This window comes from Strix aluco, chromosome 1, assembly GCF_031877795.1.
Source record: "Strix aluco isolate bStrAlu1 chromosome 1, bStrAlu1.hap1, whole genome shotgun sequence".
In the NCBI taxonomy this organism is placed as follows: Eukaryota; Metazoa; Chordata; class Aves; order Strigiformes; family Strigidae; genus Strix; species Strix aluco.
In genome coordinates, this window is record NC_133931.1 from 49,724,674 (window position 1) to 49,741,287 (window position 16,614).

General features: G+C 37.8%; 1 protein-coding gene across 2 annotated transcripts in view; it reads left to right on the forward strand.

The window, feature by feature from the left end:
• Positions 1 to 14,207, forward strand: part of CDH2 (cadherin 2) — a 119,905-nt gene extending 105,698 nt beyond the window's left edge. For both annotated transcript variants that reach the window (XM_074820341.1, XM_074820333.1), the window contains 2 exons: positions 5,398 to 5,562; positions 12,795 to 14,207. In XM_074820341.1, coding sequence (XP_074676442.1) covers positions 5,398 to 5,562; positions 12,795 to 13,001 — 372 coding nt within the window. In that variant the 3' untranslated portion in view covers positions 13,002 to 14,207. The remainder of the gene's footprint in view (positions 1 to 5,397; positions 5,563 to 12,794) is intronic.
• Positions 14,208 to 16,614: the final 2,407 nt, after the last annotated feature.

The window sequence follows — 16,614 nt, forward strand, 5'->3', positions numbered from 1 at the left end:
AGAGATAAGCTAGCTTCTTGGTTATCTTAAAAATTATTAACTTGTAATACTCTAGATGCATCTATAATAAAAACAAATGGGAAAAGCAGTATGGCAGAAGGTAATCAAAAAGTGAGTGGCAAATAAAGAGCAACTGTTAGCGCAGGCATTTTAACTACCCTCCCACCTGCAGCCTACATTTAGTCAGTCCTCTGTGCTTTGCTTTTTTTGGAGTCCCATTATTTCAGCAGATGTAAGATTTAGGGTAGGTTGGAGTGTTTTGCAGAACTCGGGCAATATTTTGTGTGCAGATTTCTCACAGTTTTTTAGGGTGATGTTTGGTGGGTTTGGGGGTAGAATGGTAAGATATAGCAGAATTGGTTTTCACTTCCTCCTCCTTTGTTTTTAAAAGACCTTGGCAGATAGGAACATTCAGCTGTATAAAGTATTTCTTCCCTTACTTCCCCATCCCGTTTCTCTATTGGAGTAGACAGTACTTATCTTTGGACCACAAAGGCAAAGCAGAACGTGTGTTTTATCCATTGGTACTTAAAGTCATAGTTTGCTCTATTCTCTTAAGCCAAAAATAAAATTGGGTTTACACTAAGGCACCGTCCTGTAAAAGGGGTGGGTGAAACACTAAACTTCTGCAAATGCTGCTTTATGTGCACTTAGACCACTGCATCTGATTTTGTTCAGTGAATGACACTTACAGCTCTCACCATCAAATTAAGTGATCTGGTGACAATTAAATTGATTATTTCTTGCATGGGGATAGAGCTGAACTTTCATATTTCTTTGCAAAGGCTACATACTTTGAAAATGAGAAACAGGTGTAGTGGTTTTGTTATATTAGTCATATGTCCAGGCTTATATTCATCCATAGCCAAAGCTTTAGTTCTGTATGAGGTAAAAAAAACAAGTCTTCCCTGAAAGTGTATAACAGTCTAATGAATGGCCAGGAAATATACTGAGAGCTCTGAGATAACAGAAAAGCTAGATTCGTAAACCATTAATGAATATGTCAATCAGGTTGCATGTACTAGGACGTATCACTGTTAGTGTTAAACTAAACTTCTTTGTAGTGGAAAGCTCAATTTAGAGGTAATATATTCCAATATTTTCAGAGTTTTCCTATCTGGAAAAAAGTCAGTCCCATCTATGCATAGCAATTTATAGTTTTAGTAAGTTGTGGTTTGATTCTGTTGTTTGCAGTTCTGCTTTGTAATATTTCAGGATGCATTCATATAAAGCAGGTCCAGTTACTGTAAAATTTTTTACTTTGTTAAGTTTCTTGCTAAGAACTTAAGTAATTCTTCTAAAATGAAACACAACCAGAACAGCTAATCCAGAAGAAAAAAAAGTTAACATTATAAAACGAGAAGCTTCTGAGAGACTTTATTTCCTGGCCTATCCCCTCTTTTTGGTTTTGCTTTTTTTTTTTTTCTCCAGGGATTGTAGAATCTGGTAGCAGTCAGTCAGAAAGCAAGGTACTTTTAAAAAAAATACCTCCTACTGCCATAACTGATGACTCCTGTATGAGGGATTGCTACTTAAGTGCTGTTAAATGAACAGCTGCCTTACACAGGAGGAAGTTAAGGGAAGAGGTTTTGAAGGCTACATTATCTTGTTTCTAAATCAGCAATTACTGAAGAATATTAAATGGCCTTTTCTTCTATTCTGGACATTTCTTGTATTCAAGTTGAGATACTTGGACTGTGTTTCCAACTACTATATAGATGTTCTTTAAAAAGTGCTTTTTGGGATTTTGGACACTTCTGCCTACACATCTGGTAAGGTGCTTGACTAGGTGGTTTTGACGTTTCAGACTGTCTCACTGGGATCTCATGTTTCAGAAATACGAGGTGGGAGCTAGTGATGGTGTAAGTCTTTGCTTAAAGCTGTCTAGAACTAAGTGAATAGCTAATAAAGTCAATGTTTGTAATCAGCTTGGAGAGGAGGGGACTGCTGGGGTTTTGTGAGGCTTTTTTGCAATTTATTTGATTTCACAAGGTGTAACTTTTGATAAAATGCCCTTTTCATACGTTGTGACTTCATTTTCTTTCTTAAAACAAAAGCAAATCAAAACCAGTTTTTCTGCTTCAATACAGGTGTCAGGGTGTTTTTCAGCAAGAACAAATAGTGATGCTAGAGATGCTAACCAAAGAGACAGAAGTGCTGGTGGTTACATCAAGAGAGTTATATTGATAAAGCATTAAGGTTGTAATCTCTGTAGCCACCAGTTATCTAAAAGATAGCTTTATTGTCTCATCCAGGGATAACAGATCTTTTTATAAACAAGGGGAAAGACAAGGGTTCATTCAGCTTGCTTCACTTAGATCCCCACTATAGAATGGAAGACTTCAGTTTCCTTGTTGACTGTTGATTTGGACAATCAGACTAGTCTAAATTTCTGGTTTCTAAAGGCCTGACTTTTTGCTCGATGCAAAATGGGAACAAACAAATATGTTTTAGCAACCTTCCAACAGAGGAAAAACTAATACTAGATTCTCCCTTCCATCAGCAATCTAAGCTTGTCCAGAAGTTTGAGGAGAAAAAACTCAAACCCTCTGTTTGGATTTGCTTAAATCCAAACTGAAGGAAGGGAGAGAGGTATTATTGCTGGAGTTAGGGCTAAACAGCATAAATAAGTAAATAAATACCTGTGACAAAAATTGGCAGCTGTATGAATTAGATGCTCACAACCTTCGCTCAAGTATGTTTCCAGTGGAGGGCCTAGTCTTGTTCCTCATTAGTCCTGCAGCGGACTGTCATTTTGAACAGGTTATATGGAAAAAGACTGGAGCAAAGACAAAACATTTTTGACTGAAATTGAGTAAAAGTAATGACCCAGAATGCTGCTCCAAGCTGGCTGTCCCAACCTATCCCAGCATGTCTTATTCTCTCTCTGATGTGCCACAGTTTTCCATTTAGCTGTCACTTCTGCAGTTAACTGTGTCTTAACAAACTCTGTTTGAGACTAACCTTAAAGTCTGTTCAGGAGCTTTAAGTAATACATGAAAAGCTTTCCCATTTTTTCTAGCCGTGAATGCAGCATTGAGTGAAGAGATGGAATTTCAGGAGCCCTAAACAGCTTACACCCTGTCTCTTTAAAACATTTCTTCTTCTTTTACTTCACATTAATTGAGTAGAGTTGACTTAAGACAGAATGTTGAAACAGCTGGAGTTGTTGCATGATGCTGCGTTGGTATGGCCCCATGCCATTTTGGGGAAATGGTGGATGACTTGCCATACCTGATGTTCAGTTAGTGTTGATTTTAATGATACGAGAGATTTCATAGTCTGCGGTAATAAGCACAATGGATCTTCTCTTCCTGTCCAGACACTAATAGACCTGCAAAATATATTTGATAGAAGGCTAGATGGCAGTGCCATAAATTATCCTAGAAAAGTAAACCGAAGTGGGAATCCATGTAAGGACACATTCTGCACTGCTGTTGCCTTGCAGATGGCAATCTTTGCTGTCTTTTTAGCTGTAGAGCCTAGAGATGTCTCCAACTGTACATAGGCTCAAGAGGATGGCTTTAGATGCGAAGATACTAGACTGACTTGATTCATACTGCATTTCTGTATGACTGCTAATCAGAGAAAGAGTAGTATGCATGTGTGAGTGATTGGAAGAAACATTCTATCGTTATAAAAACTGAAGTGACCAGAGAGGCTCTCCTGTTTTAATATACTGTTATTTAACCATACCTGTTTGAATTCTTCCCTAATGAATGCTTAGTATAATAAAACCTGCATTTTTCATTTCTCCCTGTTGTTTTCCACCTTTATCTTTTGGGTGGATATGAAAAGCACTCTTGTGTTATATATTTATAAATCCTATAACATGCATTCTCTTTTTGATAGGATTTTCCGATAGCATGTCTCTAAACTATTTTGACTTATTTTACATAATAAAAAGGGAAAGGATAAAAAGTTCTGTTCTGTTTACTTTTCTCCTGTTCATACCACTTCATGGAGATCACTTACTATTCTGTTTGGTACATGAAGAGCCAAGGGGTAGAAGTTACAGCTCTGCCCCAAGGATCTTGTAATCTAATTAAAGCATATGAAACTGCATTCTCAGATCTCGGTGGAGCTGTTCCACCTTCTTTGACTATATATTTGTGTGCAGTCAGCTGAGGACCCAAGTAACAAATTAGGAGGTGTAGTGGATTTGATAGTCACAATTCTCCCAACAAACTACCTTCACTGCTGTCAACAGACCTCCTGTTGAAAAGTCTGGGTTTGGAGCCACAGAGTAATACTCTCAGAAAGGACCTACATCCCATGAGGTAACAGCAGAAGTAAATGCTTGCATTCCTTCCTTTAGGAGCCAGTTAGGAATCAATGGAAATGTAATTGTCTGCACAGACAGCTTCCAGCAAGTTGAGATTATATATAAGATTTTTACCAGAACAACACTGGTGAAAAGAGATTAATGATCAAGGAGCTTACTCTAGGATGTACCTTAACTGCCTGGATTATTTGTGGGGCAGGCTATCTGGCATACAGTAGAATTGACGTGAGACTGGTAGTCTGTGAATGGCTTTAGTTTAAGCTGTTAAACCCAGTTCTTTGTTATGCATTTTTAGCAGTGCCTTGTGCAAAGGCACCCTAGAGCATGGCTACCTTCTAGACATGACAACAGTGAGGTGAATGACAATGCTGAAATGCATCACACTGTACAAATAGTATTCAGGCATATCTATCTTAAGTGCATAAACATTCATCTAATTAAAATTTTTACATACATACATGCTGCTTATTGGAATTCATAGTGCTATGCTAGCTTCATCAGTCTGCCAGAGTTTGAAACTGCAGCATCAAGTACTTAATGAACAGATCCACAAGTAATCTTTAGAAAGTGCTTAGAATTAAGGCCAAATCTCAGGAGCTTTGTACTTCTTACAACATTTTTTTCCCCCTTTGGCTTTGATATTATGGAAGCCACATGAAATCAGCAAGGAGTCTTAAATTCATTCTTTGAAGGTATTATAAAACGCCACAGAGCAGTGTGCTTGCCTCTTTCTCAGAATGAGAATATCTGGCATTTATTTGCTTAGAAAAATAAGAGTTGGATTTGGCATCTTTGCTCTATGCAGTAAATCATCATTACTAGGCAAAGTGTTTAGTCTCTTAATAGCACTACTCAAATCCTTACTTCTCAATGGAAAACTTATGAGAAGCTCTGCAAATCTGATGGAATAGAATCAAAATGGTAGATTCGGGGAGTATAAATCAAATAACATCCTGTTGGTATGCAAATAACAATGTTATTGACTTAGTAAGCATTACAATCCTGAAAACAGGACTTCTGGTGAAATGAATTTTTTGTTTTTCCTCCTCATGTTTCCCCCTAACAGATATTGTTTGAAATTCTCCTAACTGCCTTTGTTTTATATTTTGCAGGATTATGACTTGAGCCAGCTCCAGCAGCCTGACACTGTGGAACCAGATGCCATCAAACCTGTTGGAATCAGACGTCTTGATGAAAGGCCAATCCATGCAGAACCTCAGTATCCAGTCAGATCAGCTGCTCCTCATCCTGGGGACATTGGGGACTTCATTAATGAGGTAAAGGAGAGAAAAAGAGTTTCCTCCTAAGATTTGATAAGCTTTTATATTTTGTTTACCCTGCATGAGTAGCTGTTATGTTTGAACATAATAACTTTTTAAAACTTACTTAGACATATAAAATTGTCTTGCTAGATAGAAGTAAATACGTTCTTTTAAAGTGCAGACAAATTTAATTAACACACTCAGACAGAAAGGGAAGATATATCAATTAACTTCTGTCTGTTTGTACTAATTGCACTCACAATACGTTATCAGCTGCAACCACAGTTTCTCCAAGCAGGATTATTCTATGGATTCCAAGTAATAAATAGACTAACAAAATTATAGCTTAGCCTAAAATCATTTATTAATTCACAGTAATTTAATAATGAAAGAAGTTCATTTTCATTTTCCTCATATATTACCCTTTGAATCCAGATAATAGTGGAAATACAGTACCTTCAATAAGACCAAAAGAATTCCATCAAATACGATTAGTGAGCAGGGCAGCTAAATTAAATGTTATGTAAGTGCTTTTAATACTTGCCTTGTCACAGAGCTTTAAAAGTCTTTGCATGATCTTTGATTCTTCAATCTAATAAAGATAAATGTAAGTAAGATTCAGACTGTACCAGATTACTCACAGTTCTGAAAGAAATGCTCCTACAACTATTTGTTTCATTATTTCTATCACTGGTCAGTCCTAAATCATTGGTTTTGTGGTACTCAAGATAGAGAATGTGTTTCTTTGTGCTTCCTGATTATAGGAAAACAAATACTAACTCAAAATTTACCGCTTAAAAATAAGCTATATTCTGGAGATGAATAGTGGTAGTTAATTATTTTCTCTGATTTTCTTGTATCTTCCTTGGCAACTAGAGCTGGACAGGTATTGCAGAGTATTGCAGAACTGTTTCTGCAAATGTTTGCTTTGAAGAAAAGTCAGGCTAATATACTAAAGTGTTTTGTGTTAGCAAGCTGCCGAAAATTGAGTTTGCTGCTTTTAAGGTATACAGCAATGCAATTATAAAAAAAAAAAAAAAAAAACTAGAGGGAGATGACTAGCAGGAAACATACAAATATTCTCATAAAACATTGTATTTTAAGAGACTCCAGGTTTGGGGAAGGGCTGTATTAGAAAGAGATGTCTCAACAAAGGATTTTTGCATGCCTTGCACTTCTAAATATTACAGTTGTAATAATGGAAAATAGTGGAAACATGGGATGATAAGAGGTCCACATTGTTGGCCAAGGCAGTGTGCACACTAAGAACTTCCTTGGGCTTCCTTGTCTTCTTCCAAACAATCAGAGTTTGCCATCCTATTCTCACACAGCTGTGACCAGACGCTACCCACCTGGCAGGTGGTCAGGAAGAACCTATAATTCTCAATACCGAGATTTTTCTTGTCCTCAAAGCAGCTATCAAACTCTCTTACATAGCCAAGACAAGGAATGAGTGTGATTCTCAGGAAAGCCAGAAAGGGGCCAAAGTTTGTCCAGCCTCCCACGATTTTTAAATTACTTAGCAAGCTGTTCTTGCAATACTGTTTTTCAGTAGGTTATCACTCTTGGAAGGTTATAGCATCAACATGTACACACGGAGCTGTAGAAACAGTATATGCTGTCTTGATTTAACCCAGTGTATTTATATCGCAGTACAGATGAGTGTGGAGTAATATTCTTACTGCTGTCTGTTGTATTAGATCAGCACCTCTGTTTGTGCTTCCCCTTGCCATCTACCAAAAGAGGAAGCTTCTCCCAGCTATTCTTACACAGTAAAATAATGTCAATAATGTCGCTGATTCTAAGATAAAATTAACTGTGGAAATATATATGAAACTGAAGAAAACATGGCAATTTTCTTGTCTGTAAGTTAGCTCAGAATTAATTATATTCTCTGATCGATGGAAACTATATGAGGTAGTTTCTATGTTTCAAGCATTATATATTTAGTTTCTTCTCTTCATAAGGTACTTCTTTCTTAGGATTTCACAGCAATGTGCCACTTTACTATGGGGCATTCCACCTAACCTTCTCTCTAGCAGACAGTAGCCACCCAGAGGTTGTCCATGCTCTGTCTCTTTTGCCAGAAGTCTGAGCAAAATGGAGATTTTATTTCTCAAACAGTTTCATCTTAATTCGTGTTTTATGTTAAAATTTCCCATGGTAAATGTGATTCTAAAAAGTCTATTGGGGGAAAAAAAAAAATCAGTCTTTCACAGTAGTACGCACTATTACAGTTAAATCTACAAATTATCAGTGTCTAGAGCATAAACATTCGGGCTGCACAGGTTTTCAGACTTTCAGAGAATTCCGCCTGCAGTCCTGGCAAGATTATACCCAAAGAAATTGGTAAGTTCATCTCAGTTTTACTTGGAGTAAATGGAAGAAATACCTTGGGTAAAACCCATAGTAGACATTTCTTAGGGCAGGTCATACAGAAGATGTGGTGAGCTGTGAAAACAACATAGCAAGATAAGAAAGGGCAAAAGTTCATATCTCTCTGCATCCAGCTTCAACATTATTAGGGGTAGCTTTTCTCTTGAACAGCCCTAACCCAAACCACCTGCAAAACTAGCACAGTCACTAGCTAAGCAGGGAGAGGCTGCCTTTTTGTTGTCAGTACCTCAGTACCAAAGTCTGCATTACCCCATTGGTTTGAAAAGATGCAACACTTTTGGAGATCAGTTTGGTCTTTTGGAGGACTTGGCCCTATTCCCAGAGATACTGATCAGCATGATCCTTTGGGATGCTGGCCCATGTGCAGGAATTAATTTAGTCTGTTGAATGCTCACCAGCACCTCAGACACACGGCCAGCATTGTTCAGATTAGCCTCTGAATTACTCCAACTTTTGACAAAAAAGAACTATAGGTCATTGATTTCAGATATTGGAGGATTTAGCTACCATTGCCAAGCAAGCGGGGTGGTTTTTTTTCTTCTTACTTTTATTACAGAGCCATAGAAACAAAAAGTGAAAAAGACCTAGTGGGTCATTTTGTTTCTTTCCTTTTGGCAGTTCTCTATTTCTTCTGGTGTATTATTTTCTAGCCGTCATCCATTGTATTAAATCTACTTAACTCAATAAGACATACATAAGTATGAGTATTTTGTTGTGTTCTAATAACTTCTTAGTTGAAAAACAAGTTACAAGTATGATAAAAACTTCAAGTATTTTTATAACACTTACAAAGTTGAGATAACACGTACAGAGCTATGGACTTTCTAAAATAAGAAGGTTCCAGAGGTGCCTTATAATCAAAATATGTTTTGCAGGCATAAGCTAAATGACCTCGGGGACTTTCTTGTTTTGTCTGTTTCAATGGATAGATGAATCTGTAATTTAAGGAGGGGAAGGGAAAACCTCCTTTTCTTCCAGTCCAGTGTACAAACAAGTCAGTGAAATAAGTCATGTGTTATTAAGAACTCTCCGTAGACCTTGTTTTCCATTTTGAGCCTTTTAAAACATAACCTGCAGAGTGTGGGACATAATTAACACTTAGACTAGTCAGGATTTGCAGGACAGTGTAAATTAGGCCTGTTTGAAGTACCTTTGTTAATCCTGTTTTCAGGAACCACCTATGCTGTCTGTAGAAATCTTAAACAAATTATATTGTGGTGGAGAGTTTGTGGTTAAGAATACATTTCTAATCAATAGAGGACATAGCCTGAGGTAAACAAAATTTAAATTACAAATTAAAGGTCTCATCCCATGAGGATACGGAGGACCCTCAATTCATTCATTCTTAGTAAATGGTTATTGATACAGTGCACCTCCAAGCAGAATAACGTCCCTCAATGTTTTCTGTTTTCTCTTGTCAAGCAAAAAAATAGTTTCAGATTTCAACAAATTTTTTGTATTTCCCTGTAGGGTTCTGTTCTTCCTTCCCTTCTCAACAAAAGTCTGCTGAGTCTGATTAAGTGGTAGAATTAATGAAAATAAAAGCATTAGATTTTGTAATGTTTCATGTTAGTTCAAGATTCTGAGGTATTTGCTTTGCCTTGATTTGAGACAAATTGAGAATGCTACACATACTAAGGAAAGTATAACTTAAGGTTGCCATTGTTCCTCAGCCAAGGCACTGTAGTTTCTCCTCTTCTGCCCCTTATGTGAAAGCTGTCACAACATATATAAAAGAGGAAGAGGAAAAAAGTGAGATCGCTACTCAGTTTGTCCTAGGTCTCAAGCAGACCTTTGTATTGCCATGGCTCTTTTGTGATCCTTGTTGTGTATTGGTGGTAGAGCAAATGCAAGGAATTGTGACATGATTCGCTATCTCCCAGCAGGATCACCTGGTCTCGAGTGTGTGCCCCAGCAATTCTGTTTTTGAATAAGCTTCTCTATCTAGTAAACTTTGGGTTTTCAGATCATGAAACTGTAAACCAAATAACTATAACAGCTCCACTGCTCTGAGATTCTTGAACACATCTGGGAAAATCTGAGAGATTTCTGCAGAAGCAATTGACAATACCATGGCAGCAAAATCAGTAGAAGCAGTTCTTGGCAGCCATTTGTTGCCTTTTCAGTTGTGCCAGTACAGCAGGTTGTGGTACCACCCACTGAAGGGGGATGGCATAACAAGCAGAAAAGGTGGCAATGCTGAAACGGAAGGGAGCTTCATAAGCCGATTTCACTGCTGAAGCTGCATCCAGTAACTCCACCTTTGGATATGCTATAGAACCCAACAGCAAATCGGAGCAATGCATTGGGTGGGTTCAGAGAATATGCTTAGCAGAGGAAAAGTGAAGAAACTGTAGTAATTCTTTGTCATTTTAGTATGTAACTTGCTACACAAATATAGCAGAAAACTTGGTTGTCATTTGAAGAGTTGGAGACTAAGTTCAGTCATTATACTATGAATCTGAGGAAGTTTTAACCAGGTGCAAATGTTGGTGTAACTTGGGCTGTGCAGTTGAATCAACAGCTTCATAACATGGCCTGTAGCTACGTTTTCTGAATGAAATGGATTACACAGTAAGCACAACCTTTGAAACAGTGAATTTGTTACTGAGATGCTATCTTGTAAGTCAGTAGCTCAAAACCATTTTCTTTTTAAATGCGATCATGATAGGAGCAGCAAGTTGGAAAAAAATCCAACTTCCCCTTTGGAAAAAAAGATGGAGAGAGGCTGCCTGCCTTCTTGCCATGGATGGCTGATAAATATCAGAATTTCTTCAGAGATGTAGGAAAATGTTTTGTTCACTGATTTTTAATAAATTAGTATCCCATGGTTGGCTGGGTGTTACTAGGCAGAACTGCAGAGAAATAGCATTTCTTCTCCAAGCCCGCTTTCTAAATGACTTTTACACATTGATACCTGGAATTCATACCTCAGCACTCTTTAAGTTCAAGTGGTATTTTTTCTCCTTCCTTGTCACCTGTGTTTGAAAAGCATGGGTGTCTGTCACCCCAAGCAGGCTTAAGGGATGATGTAAATACTATAAGGCCAGTTTCTGCCAAAGAAGTAAGTTGCATTTCTGCTTCAGCAGCAGAAATTGAGAGAAAGCCTTAAAACTATTTCCAGCTTTGAAGCTGGATAAGGGAAGTCTTCCAACACTTGCTATTGCCTTTTTGGAATCTCAAATCTTTTGTCTTATTCTGGCTATCAGGATGGAAAACTCCAAAGAGAAAGATAACAAGCACCACCAATTATTCTTATCAGATAATTCAAAATTGTGCTTCTAATGCAGGCTATTAATAACCTGCTCATGTTGTTGTACTACATGAAACGATAGTCTTAAGTCCAAAATGTGTTCTTGATTAGAGGTCATTAGTGTGATAAATATGCTGGGCTTTTCCACCACTGATTTGCAAAATTATTGTAGGTACATTTTGCACGCTTCTGAATGATTTTTAGATAGGCAATAAAGAGCCAAGATTCTCTTCTACCTTATCAGTGCCATATGCTTTAATTAATGGGTTTAGCTATATACATATTTCTAGAAGAAAAATCAACATCTGTTTCCATTATGTCATATTTAGAGTAGACACAGTTGAGAGTAAAACCTACTTTTCTAAAAACAGAATACGTTAAATAATTCTAAGGAGGCATACTTGATCCTTCAAATAATTGGGAGTATAATAAAGCCATTCTTTAAATAAATAAACATTAAAAATTAAAAATAAAACCAGCACAAATAGCACTGGTTAAAATTAACAGTGAGCAATAAAATCTTAGCTCAGCCTTATAGAATTCTGGAAGATATATTATCCATTATTCAACGTGGAAAATCTTGAAAAAGCATTGCTAATGATGTGGAAGAAACTGTGAGGTTGAAAAATCCAAAACACAAGAGGGCTTTTAACATCAGGTTTCAGCCTTTTATTTTCAATTTTTAAATCTTCCCAGGATAAGCACAGAGCAATTGTCTCATACTCTAAAATTAAAATTACTGTTTAGGTTTGAACTTACGTAAGAAAACAAGGAGAGAAGAGACTTTTCTGTGGAAGAAGTATGGTTCTTTCCCTACTTTCCTCTGACAGGTTTTGTTTGTTTGTTTGTTTTAGTTTGGGCTATTTGGCTCTAGAGAGTGGAAATTTATAATCACTGAAGACCCAATATTTGTGTGTTGATAACCTGAATACTTTGAAATGAGGAAACAAAAATGATTATAACTGTGTATTTAGTTTTGATGTCGTTGTGTGTGTGTTTTCTGAAGAACGGGTGGAATCTTATGGGTGGTTATGGCAAAGCACATACGGCTTAAGCCAGCATATTGTATCTTTTCTCACAGCAGCTTACAGAGGTACATGAATTTTACAGAACTAAATATGGCTTTTGGCACATGCAGATGGACTGCAGGCCAGCAATGTCAGTGGCCATGTGAGATGGTTGTTAAAGTGAATCTTTGCAAACATGCCTATTCTCCTTCCCCATCTGTCTGTTTAACCAGTCCCATATTGCTCATGTTGCAGGTTGTGAGCTGTGTAGCTGTGAAACTGTATGTTTATTAGCATCAGTTCTAGTGCCATGATGTTCTCTTAAGGTTTTGTTAGAGCTGTATTTGCAGCTACATTCAAAATTCCAGTGCTGTAATGCTAGAAACCTGGCCATTCAGAAAGAAATTGAAATAAGTTCTTGGTGGAGTTACAAAAACATAAATCCGTTTTGAATCGGATTGCAGAAGAACAAGAACTTGGTTTTCTCACATGGTGATTGATAGATAACTACACTGTGATATTCCAGTTATGTGTTGTCTCTTTCTCAGATACAGAACTTTATCGTCTTTTTCTCCCTCTCCTTCTTGCAGGGACTTAAAGCAGCCGACAATGACCCTACAGCCCCACCGTATGACTCCCTCTTAGTCTTTGACTATGAAGGAAGTGGCTCCACTGCTGGATCCTTGAGCTCTCTTAACTCCTCAAGTAGTGGTGGTGAGCAAGACTATGACTACCTAAATGACTGGGGCCCACGTTTCAAGAAACTTGCTGATATGTACGGTGGAGGTGATGACTGAACTTCAAAGTGAACTTTGTTTTTGGACACGTACAAACATTTCAACTGATATTCCCCAAAAGCATACAGAAGCTAGGCTTTAACTTTGTAGTCTACTAGCACAAGTGCTTGCTGAAGGCTTTGGCTTAGGCTGCAAACCAATTTGGGCTCCGTGGAATATCAGTGATCCAATGCTGTTTGGAAAAAAATATTGAGCTCAGTTACACTTGAATTTTACAGTACAGAAGCACTGGGATTTTATGTGCCTTTTTGTACCTTTTTCAGATCGGAATTAGTTTTATGTTTAAGGCTTTAATGGTACTGATTTATGAAATGATGCATTAAAGAGACAAAATATGTTGGGGTGGGGAGGAGTAAGGTGAAACACAATATGCTTCAACATGCTTTTGTTACATCGCATTGCTTTTATTAAAATAAGGAAATTAAAAATAAACAAAAAAAACCCTCATGGAACAATTTTATTATCTGGGAGAGAAGACCATGAGGTGGAACAATGTACATTAATTCTAGTTTTAGATGTTAGGGGATTTTTTTCACTAAAATTCTAAAACTTATGCAGCTGGTTGCAAATAAAGGGAGTTTTCATATCACCAGTTTGTAGCAGAATTGATTTTTTTTTTCCTTATGCTAGAATGTTAGACGCATTTTGGTCTTAATCCATGTACACTTTTCTTTTTTCTTTTTTTAATTTCTAGTATTTTTTTCCCACTTCACTGTAAAAAATGGTATGTGTACATAATGTTTTATTGGCATAGTCTGTGGAGAAGTGCAGAAACTTCAGAACATGTGTATGTATTATTTGGACTATGGATTCAGGTTTTTGCATGTTTATATCTTTCGTTATGGATAAAGTATTTACAAAACAGGTTGCAAACAAGTGACATTGATTCAATTGTTGAACTGTAGTTAGAGTACTCAATATTTTTTTTATTTTTATTTTTATTATTTTTTTTGTTTGGGGAGGGAGAAAAGTTCTTAGCACAAAAGTTTTACATAATTTGTACCAAAAAAAAGGGGGGGGAGGGGAGTTGGCCTGATACTGGTGGCACGAGTAAATATACAATATGTTTTAGGGGCAGGGAGGGGAGGGGGAAGGAGCTTTCAAACTGGAGAGACTTCTGAGAACAGCTTTGCCTCTGTATTGTGTACCAGAATATGAATGATACACCTCTGACCCCAACGTTCTGAATAAAATGCTAATTTTGGATCTGGTGCTTGGTTTGGCATTTTTTTTGTCCTACCTAGGCAGCCCTGACTATAGTAAATAAAAGTACACAAAGTGCATTTGAGTTTTGTGAGAAGTTCTGTGCACAGCTTTAGCATTCAGTACTGCTGGACTGAAAATAAGCTGCATATCAAATTTGGCACAAATTTGGAAAGCAAGTTCCCAGTTGAAAGCAAAGTGGTCTGTGCCATTTCTGGGAGTTCAAAATTTTCAATTCCACATCGATGGGTAGCTCTTTGGTTTAATGTACATTATCTAAATAACAGAGCTTGCATCATTTTTGGCTCATTTTTAGACTGACAGTTTAATGATTGTGTGATTATGCTGCGGGTTGTATAAATTAAATTGCAGATCCTGGCAGTCATCTGCTGCCTGGACTTTCTTGCGCTGGAGTAGAGACAAGCCCCTGTTAACTTCAGTGCACATCAGATCGTGTCCCTCAAGGAGGTGCTCATGGTCATGGAGCTTTATCAAAAAGTCCCTTTAGGAGACTAGTCATTACTAAACATGTTTGTAATCTGTTACAATGACTTATTTGCAAACAAAGCAAACATAGAAGGTACAGCAGTTCTGCCTTCTTTCACTTGCAACAATCTGCTCAGGTTTAATGTCTATGTTTACACTCATTAAGGACCTAATTGTGAACAGTGTGAAGCTCAGACTCAGCAGAAATGCCACAGCTCTGCAGTCTGTTGAGAGAATTGGAGCAGCGGGAGGGGATCCGGGCGTGGGGACTGGTGTAGCAGCCTTCCATGCTGGGAAGGCTGGGTGGGCAGGGAGTTAGTCTGCGGGTGATGCTCTTCAGCATGGTGCCACTTCAGTGCTTCCTCAGCAGTCAAACTGTAATGTACATAATTTGACTGTGACTTCCAGAGGTAAATCCAGAAATCTGAGTTGGGAAACATTATACGCTGCATGTGAGGTAGCTCCTCTTCACTGCGCTTTTCATGGGCACATCTCCCCTGATGAAAGTTGAGAGCTAGCAATCCTCTCAGACTGGGGTGTAGCATTTCAGGATCTGCATACCTGGCTATTGTTTATCACATGTATTCGTAACTATAGCTTGATGCTGTGACAAAGCCTTGATTTTTCAGTAAAGTGTCAAAAGTATCAATGACCTTCTTTAAGCTATTTCCATATTAATTAGCAGTGTGTGGCAAAAAGATGTAGAGCAGGACTTAAAAATGAAAAGCTGGCTATGCATAGTTAAGTAAGGAAAACTTCTATAAAGGGCAGGATTTAAACTGTAAATGCATGTTAAATGGGCAAAAGACCACTTTTAGCACATCGATTTTCCATCTTCTGTAATTCAGGCAAAAATGTATCTTAAGCATAGTAATTCTGTTATTCTTACTTGGAACCAACAAACTGGAAATGCTAAATGAATTTTATTTAATTGATGTTGAGCATTAAAAAGATATGGAGGGGGAAGGATTTGTGAAAGATTTCCAGTTTGGCTATAGCACATTTTTCTCTTAAAATGGAGCAGAGGTCATCTTTTATGAGCACTCAGCTCTTTTGCACAGCAATAGGAGCTTTATCTTGATCAGACAATCTTCCAGTTCTATCTATAGCTGCTTTGAAATGGCAGCAACGGTTCTCAAACCTAGTGTTAGGTCAGCATTAGGTCTACTGAACAGAACAAAAGGTAAATCATTTTTATGCATCTCAAATGCTTTTATAAGAAGAAAAGATATTTGAACTGATCCTCTTTCATCAAGCTTCAGGTTGGTTCTTATTCTAGAAATGTGCCACCAGGTTTTGTACCCATGATACGTGCTTAAATCCCCATCAGAGGACTGCACTGACAGGAAGGGGATGGCTGAACTTTAGGCGCCACATTGTCTTGGAAAATTCTGGGAGCTTGTTTTGGAAATGGGATTTGGCAGTGATACATGTTATCTCTGTCTTGTAGACGCTGTATCCAGGGGAAGTTACTGGCAAGAAACAAGGCCTTAACAACTTTCAGCCTCTCTACAATTTGTATTTTCTTTCAGTGATAGCCCTTCATAGCCTATGTCCTGAACTTCAGGGGCGAAAAAGGCGGAGAAGGGTGTTTTGGGGGAATAAACATCTTAAATGGATACACAAGGCCCTACATGTGGATGGATCTAGCTTCCTGTGTTTCCTCTGGGATTGCCAAGTATTGGTGGAAGATGTTAATACTCATCCCATAACAGTCTAAAACATACTTATGTTCCCTCCAACTAGTTGAACCCCAAGTGACATTTGAGTTCTCGCCTGGTCATTTTACTGGTGCTTTTGGCTGTGCTGTAGCACTGTTACAAGCTGGCTGTAAAGCTCACTGTGATCTTTCTGAATATACAACCCTCACATAAATCAGTTTGATAGGGCAGACAATGAGCACTGACTTCTTCCCCGTGCTCCA